The sequence below is a fragment of the Ceratotherium simum genome, chromosome 24 (assembly GCF_057802395.1).
Source record: "Ceratotherium simum simum isolate JZ-2026a chromosome 24, ASM5780239v1, whole genome shotgun sequence".
Lineage (NCBI taxonomy): Eukaryota > Metazoa > Chordata > Mammalia > Perissodactyla > Rhinocerotidae > Ceratotherium > Ceratotherium simum.
The window spans coordinates 32,020,660-32,029,204 of NC_141923.1; the positions used below are offsets into that span (position 1 = coordinate 32,020,660).

Below are 8,545 nucleotides of genomic sequence, written 5' to 3' on the forward strand. Positions count from 1 at the left end.
CAGAGCTCTCAAGGATGAGGGAGTCTGGATCGATCACTCTGGTAGGTAAGCCTAGAGGTAAGAGCAGGTAAGCACCTAGACTAGCAAAGAAGGAGGAATCCCAAGGAGAAATCTCAAAAGGCTAGTAGAGGAGGGCGCTACGTGGAAATGAGCAGTACAACAGCTGTAGTGGATGTGGCAGTGCTCTGCCCAGATTCCACTCCAGGATGGAGGCAATCATTCCCCCATGCTGCCGGAGTGTGGCCCTCCCCGTAAGTGCCCTCAGCATCTTGTTCTCATTCAGAACATCTCAGAAGGGCCATCCCAGCTCCAGACCTCCCCATGGATTTTGACAGAGGCCTTTGTTGTAACCGCATCACAGTTCAGTTTCTTTCTCCGCTCACTGCAGCTTCTTGTGCTGCCTCACACACGCTGCCTCTCCCCAAGACACTGCCTCTGCAAAGACACCAGGCTCCGAGTCTGCTCCCACAGAAGCTAACCCACCACGCTCAGCATCCCAGTCCAGGCCAACACTGCCTCAAGCCTCAATTACTGCAGCTGCCTCCGATGACTTCCTCAGCGCTTCTCTTGCAATCCAAATGTCCTGCACATCACCGAGAGTTGTCTTCCCTAATCTCGCCTCCATCGTGCCACTTATTACTGAACATCAAGGTAGAAAAATACTTGTACATCAATGGAAAACCATGCATTGTCTATAGCATACCCTTCTGGCTTATCAGATTCTGATTCAATGGGAGCTACTTTCTAACTTTGTAAGTTGTAAGTAACTGATAAGACATGTAAATCCTGGCTCCTCTAGTAGAGGTTCAACTGACTCCCCCTCTAAAAACAACAAAAAAATTGTCTCCGTTTTAAATTCATTTCAACATTCCTTTACTCCATATAAATTTGTGCTCTTTTTAAAAACGTGAAATTTGAACCCGTTATAATACATGGTCAGTTCTCCAGATTATTGCACCAAATAAAGTCTTGAACGTGTGTACATTTTTATATCTGAGACTAATGATTTTACCTTCTCCCGAAAATTATTTTTTAACCCTCAACGTCCGCATATATAAGACAACAGTGAAAACATCCAGCAGGTTTGCTGTGAAATTTCTGGCACACAGTAGGGACTCACATGCTGATTGCAATCAACCCTTTTCAAAGAAAATCATTATGGCTTTATATAGAGTCCTTTCACTGAAACTTGCAATGGATATAGAATGTATTTTCCAGAATCTCTAATCTGGCAGGAGTTACCATTTGCCAGCCCTTTGCCACAGACATGTCAGCTACTTGTTTTAGTTTCTTTTCACTGTTACATTGATTGTGTCTAATCAGTCTCTCATTGTAATTTATCATCTTTCTTCCTTGAATATGGAATATTTCCAAGATCAATTTACTTTACAACAATACTTTTCAGGCTAAACAGATCCCAAATTTTAAACTTTCTTTTTAAAAATAGATTGTACTTTTAACCTCTTTAAACATTTGTTTGCTCTTAGTTTAAAAGTTACGAGTGAGAAATTCTTTGATACAGTCCTACCCCTCACCAAATTGATGGTGCATTTGGAGAAAGTAATTAAATTCTTCTTAGTTGAAAATGTAATGCAGTAGGAGGTCTAGTAAATTTACGCCCTCTGAACGGTAAGACAGAGGGAGCCTTCCAGGCGTAACTTGGTAAAATTCACACCTGCGGCTAAGACCAATTCTCCCCAATCAAAGCAGGAAGGGGAAGGTGTGGCAGTGACCAATTAGCGTCTGGGCAGCCGTGGAAGCTGAATGGGAAAAAGCTGGAGCCTAACACAGTCGTCTTAACACATCTGAAGCAAGGATGTGACAATAGAAGAAATGTGGTCTGCCTGGAGTCTAGAAAATGAAAGCTGAAGACTAAAATTTGAGTGTTTACCACAGAGTAAAAAAACGAAAACAGACAGACATAAATATTCTATTGCTAGAAAAATTACAAAACATGCTTTTCCCAAGGCTGGCAAAAAACTGACATTCAGAATTATACACGTCCGCGTGCTCTAATTCTCTCCATAAACTGACATCTGATGACCAACGTGGCCTCTCACTAATCTTCTGATATGAGGCTGGGAGCGCCCTCATCTCTAGAACTGTAAATTAATACACTGGCAGTTTGATCAACATATTGATCTTCTACTACTTTCTTTATCATTAGTTGGTTCTGAAGTTAATTCAGGTTCTGAAAGAAATCAAGTTTCTAAAAAAACTTAGGTTCTGACAAAATCAAGTTTAAGTACTAACTCCTAACAAACCCTAAAGCCAGCCATATTTGGATAGCCAATCGGCCCTTCTGCAACCTCTCCTCTCTCTCTCCACATTAATTCTAGCTCTAACAACATCTTTCTCACTCCTTTATCTAAAACACACTTGGTGCAACTTTAAGTACAAAGTGATGTTAATGAAAATTTCATGATAAAAAAATGCACCCTAAATTTGTCTTTATTGTCCATATTATCTAGAAAAGCAGGGGCTGAGGATCCTGCATTTTTTAGGTCCGATGTCCAGTTTCCATTAGGCTGCTGTGCTGGCCATGGCAGATGAGCCAGTGCTTGCCTTGGTGGTCATGTCGTACCATCTAACGACGGGAGACACGGAAGCTTTCCCTGGTTTCCGTGTTTGTCATTTCTTCGGCCCTCTCACCCATGGCCCAGATCACAGGTAGGTTTTTCTGACCTGCATTTCCAGAGAGTGACCTAATACAGGTTGAGAAACAGAGATGTTAACTAGGGACGCGTTGAAACTTGTGGAATTGGATAGTTTTCTGGCTTCCAGAAAGGAAAAGATATTATCTAAGTGAAGCTATTTTTTTTTTTTGCCTCCTGTCCTCTCGCCCCATATTTTCAAAGAAAAAGTAAGTCTAAGGTCACATAAAATGAATCATAAGCCTCTGGACTGGATGGTTTTCAGTAATTAAACCACTCTGTTTCTCCAAACACATTCTACTCAGCTCAGAAAAAAGAGATCAAGTTCACTTAGCTTTTATCTGAAGCACATTTCAGTGCTTAGGCCATCAATGGAGATTTTGCTCCATTTAGAATGAATTGAAAGGTTAAACTTAAGGCTGGAAAAGGACTTTGCATTGGGTGTCTTGTGTCTGCTATTACTGCAGGTATATCACCCCAGTGTGTCACATCTGATACAGGAGGGTCAAGAAGGACCCAGGAAAATAACCGCCTAGAAAAGAGAACATGCAAAAACCCACTGTGTTGTGACTAAAGAGGAAAGAGTGATTTCTAAATCACAAATAATGTGACTCTGTAATCTAATCAGACCCCGCAGGCATGAAAATGTTAATGAGATCCCGTGTATCTTTCAGTGGGCAACTTGTTTTATCTGAGGTGTCTGCCCCACCTCAATGATACACTTTGGAGTGGATAGGACAAAACCTTCAGAATAGCTGCCATATCCACACCTACTTCTGAGGCCAGTGACCCTGTTTTCTCTCAGCTCCTGCTATCTCAGTGGACTTGGTTTATACCATGAGACCCTGTGCCCTCCACTCACCACCTCCAACCCTCTCCATCATGGGTGGCTACAGTGTGTCGGTTAGCTAGCAACTTAAGACATGGCTGGACTTGAAATGAAATACCATAGGCTAAGTCAAGGTGAAGGCAAGCCAAAGCTTAAGTAACATGATATTATGATATAGACAGAGAGGTGAGGAAGCCAGTTGATAGTAAGAAAAGGATTAACATTTGACATGGGAGATATTCCCCCCCCAATAATGGCAAATTAGCTTGTTGCAGACCAACCCTTCAACCAAAAACAATGAGAAAAGCTGTACAAAATATAAAAATAGGGGCCGGCCCCATGGTGTAGCGGTCAAGTGCGCATGTTCTGCTGCTGGCGGCCCAGGTTCAGATCCCGACGCACACCAATGCACCGCTTGTCGGGCCATGCTGTGACGGTGTCCCATATAAAGTGGAGGAAGATGGGCACGGATGTTAGCCCAGGGCCAGTCTTCCTCAGCAAAAAGAGGAGGACTGGCATGGATGTTAGCTCAGGGCTGATCTTCCTCACACACACACACACACACACACACACAGAAAATACATATATATATAAAAATATATTTGAATGCACTGAAGAACTACTACAGTAACTACAACTTTAGGAGCCAAGACCTAGAGCGAAGGAAGCCCAGAGAGATAAGACTTGCATTCGATGCCACATCTGCCAATCTGAAAGCAGTGGCTGAGAGGCTGAGCAGAGCTTTTGAACTCGCACAGGCTGCAATGTCAATAATTACAATTCAGGGCCCGCCAAGGATGAAACCCAGACTTTAACTATGGATACCTGAAGGGCTATGCCGCAGAAGTAAAGGTGAACTAGAAATAGACTGGACCTCAGGAGACTGAAGTTCACCTTCCAAATAGCTCATTCTCTATATTTCCTACCTTGTCTACCAAAAGTAAAAGTATTATCTTGAGGAACATAATAACATCCAGAGCCTCAATTATCTACACATTTTCATATACTACTTTATTTCATATCAGAAATAAGCATGCAAACAAAGACAAAAACTGACTGAGAAATAAGAGAAAAAACAAAGGAAATAGATGTTCAAGAGATCCAGATACTGAAATTATTAGACATGAACTTTAAAATAATGGTGGTTAATATGTTTAACAAATTAAATAATAAGAGAAAATATCATCAGTTAACTGAAAACTACACTAAAGAATCAAATGGAAATTATGGAACTGAAAAATACAAAAACTAAAATTAAGAACAACAGATCCGTTTAACAGATTAGATACAGCTGAAGGAAGAAATAAACTGGAAGACACATAGAAGAAAATACTCAGATTGAAACATGGAGAGACTTAAGATAGGAAATTCAGAAAAGAATATAAGAGATAAGAATATAAGCAATGTGAGAAGAGGAGAGAAAGACAACGTGGCAGAAGGCATATCTGAAGAGAAAATGGCCAAGATTCAAGAGATAATAAAAAACTTTGGCAAGATAAATACAGAGAAAACTGCATATAATCTAAATATGGAAAACTACTAAAAATCAAAGGCAAAAATGAAATCTTAAAAATAACCAGAGGAATAAAAAGGCATTGCCTTTTAAAAAAGCAGTAGACTAAAACAAAGTATGGAAGCTGGAAGATAATGGAATACTACTTTTGAAGTGCAGAAAGAAAATAACTGCCAATTCAGTACTCTATCTCATCCAAAAAAACTTAAAAAAAAGACATAGTCACATCAAGAAAAATAAAAACTCAGGAAATTTGTTATTAGCAGACCAAGAAACAGTAAAGGGAGTTCTTTGGACAGAAGGAATATTATCCGAAATGAAACCACAAAAATATGGAAAGGAACAAAGAACAATAGAAAGAGTAAATATGTGTATAAATCTAAATTAATATTTACTATACTAAATGATAATAATGTCTTTGAAGTTTAAAATATATACAGAGTTAGTTTAAAACATATACAGAGTTAGGGGCTAGCCCCATGGCGTAGCGCACGCTCCGCTGCTGGCTGCCCAGGTTTGGATCCTGGGCGTGCACCGATGCACTGCTTATCAAGTCCTGCTGTGGTGGCGTCCCATATAAAGTGGAGGAAGATGGGCATGGATGTTAGCCCAGGGCCAGTCTTCCTTAGCAAAAAGAGGAGGATTGGCATGGATGTTAGCTCAGGGCTGATCTTCCTCACATACACAAAAAAATATATATATAGTTAAAAATGCATGTGCAAAAGATGGGAAGGTAGTAATGGAGTCAGTCCAGGAGATGGTGAGGTACTCAGTAGACAAGGTGCAATTTCAATAACCACTAAAAGAATAATAAAAAGATGTATAGGTAATAAGCAAAAAGAGAAGTATAATAATGCAAATGACTTATTCCAAAATGTGGCAAGAAAGGAGTGAAAAGATACACAGAAAAGATGGAACAAAAAGGAAACAAATAGTGAGATGGTAAATTTAAGCTAAAAATACTAATAATTTTCTTAAGTGTAAATGGATTAAATACTCCATTTAAAAGGCAAAGACTGTCAAACTAAATAAAAAATCCTAATTATATGGTAGTTTATAAGAGTACACCCTAAATATAAGAGATAGAAAAGTTGAAAGTAAAAGAACAGGTAAAGTTATACTACACAAACCTGTTAAGCTGTACTAACATCAGATAAAGTAAACTTTAGGGCAAGAAGTATTACTAGAGATGAGAGGGCATTTCATAATGATTAAAGTTGTCAATCAATTAAAAGAAATCTTCTAAATTTATATGCACTTCATGCAGCCTCAAAATATATAAATCAAAACTGGATAGAAGTAAAATGAGAAATAAATCTATAACTATACACCAAAAAAAAAAAAATCAATAATATATGGGATCTGAATAACGCAACATTGACTTAATTGATATATACGGTATAGGAGGCTTTCATAACTGCAGAATGCACATTTTTTTCCCCAAATGCCCATTGGAACATTTACTAAAATTGACAATATACTGAGACACAAAGCAAGGCTAACCAAAGTTCAAAGGATTAATATCATACAGAGTTTCTCTGACCAGTTATTAAGCAATAACTAGAAAATCTCCAAATATTTGAAAATTTGGGTCTAATTATCCCATTGGTCAACAAAGAAATCATAATGAAAATTAGATAATTAGAAATAATAATGGAGGGCCGGCCCCGTGGCTTAGCGGTTAAGTGCGTGTGCTCCACTGCTGGCGGCCCGGGTTCGGATCCCGGGCGCGCACCGACGCACTGCTTCTCTGGCCATGCTGAGGCCGCGTCCCACATACAGCAACTAGAGGGATGTGCAACTATGACATACAACTATCTACCAGGGCTTTGGGGGGAAAAAAAAAATAATAATAATGGAAATTCATAGTAATGACTGGTAATGGAAATATGACATATCAAATCTTGTTTGATGCAGCTAGTGCCAATGCTTAATGAGAAATGTATTGTCTTAAAATGCATATAGTAAAACCTAAAGTTAAGTGTCCATCTCAAGAAGTTAGAAAAATAGCAAACTAAACCAGAAAGAATAAATATAAATGTGGAGGGCCGGCCCCGTGGCTTAGTGGTTAAGTGCGTGCACTCCGATGCTGGCAGCCCAGGTTCGGATCCCGGGCGCGCACCGACGCACCGCTTTTCCGGCCATGCTGGGGCCGTGTCCCACATGCAGCAACTGGAAGGATGTGCAGCTATGACATACAACTATCTACTGGGGCTTTGGGGGAAAAATAAATAAATAAAAATTATTAAAAAAATATATATATATAAATGTGGAAATAAATAGGTAAACAAAAAATACAAGGGATGAACAAAGCCAAAAGTTGGTTCTTTGAAAAGATAATCTCTCCTTGAGGCTAATTAAGAAAGAGACAGCAAAAGTAATGAGTATCAGGAATGAAAAAGGGGATATCTCTACAGATGTTACAGACACTATACAGGTGAAAGAATATTATGAGTTAATTTATGCCAATAAATTTGAAAATGAAAATGAGGGGGATGTATTTCTGCAACAGTGACTCTCACAGTATAGTCTGCAGACCCTGGGGAGTGCCCAAGACCCTCTCAGGGGAATCGATGAGATCAAAATTATTTTCATCTTCCACATGAATGAAATCATATGGCACGTCTTTCTCTACCTGGCTTATTAAAAAAAATATTTTCACAATAATACTAACATCATCTGCCTTATTCACTGTATTGACATTTGTAATAATTGTGCAAAAGAAGTGGTAAAACCGCCGGTGCCTTAGCAGGAGCTAAGGCAACGGCACCCAACTGTACTAGTAGCCACTGTATTCTTTACCACCGTGCACTCGCAGGGGGAAAGATCAACTTCACTTAAGAATGTCCTTGATGAAGCAGTAAAAATTAATTTTATTAAATCCTGTTCCTTCAAGGCACATCTTTTTTATGTTCTTTAGGGTGAAATGGGAAGTATGCACAAAGCACTTCTGCAGCATACCAGACTACAGTTTTCTCAAAGAACAGCCCTTTTGTGATTATGAGCTGAGTTAGTCACTTTTCTTCAGGGAATGCCATTTTTACTTGAACAAATGACTAAGAGACAAACTACGGCTATTCGGACTTCTGTACTTGATAGGTATTTTCTCAAAAATGAAGTGAGCCTGTTGCTTCAAGGAAAACAACCGGCAATATTTGTTACCAATGATAAAATTTGAGCTTTCAATCAGAAATTAGAATTTTAGAAAACTTGTATCTGCCACTATAAGCTTTACAGCTCCCTGATAAAGTCAATGTTGATATGAACACGTGATTTTTAAATATTGTATAATGAAATGTGTCAATATCTGGAAGATCTGCATAACTCAGGGAACTATTATGTTCTAAATAATCAATAAATGATGTTACAAAATCACACAGGTAAAAGATCCATTCCAAGTAAGATAAACCAATGGATTTTAATGTAATCCAGTAAAAATGGGAGTCCACATTGCAACTAAACTTTACGAAACTACTACTTGTCAAATTTTAGTGATGTATCAAAATAAGAATATCAACAACTAAGTGAAAAAGCTACTAAAACGCTCCT

General features: G+C 38.8%; 1 protein-coding gene across 1 annotated transcript in view; it reads right to left on the reverse strand.

Annotated features, from left to right (window-relative positions):
• Positions 1 to 2,344: 2,344 nt before the first annotated feature.
• Positions 2,345 to 8,545, reverse strand: part of PCNX1 (pecanex 1) — a 185,568-nt gene continuing 179,367 nt past the window's right edge. The window contains exon 37 of the mRNA XM_087448299.1: positions 2,345 to 2,705. Coding sequence (XP_087304425.1) covers positions 2,665 to 2,705 — 41 coding nt within the window. The 3' untranslated portion in view covers positions 2,345 to 2,664. The remainder of the gene's footprint in view (positions 2,706 to 8,545) is intronic.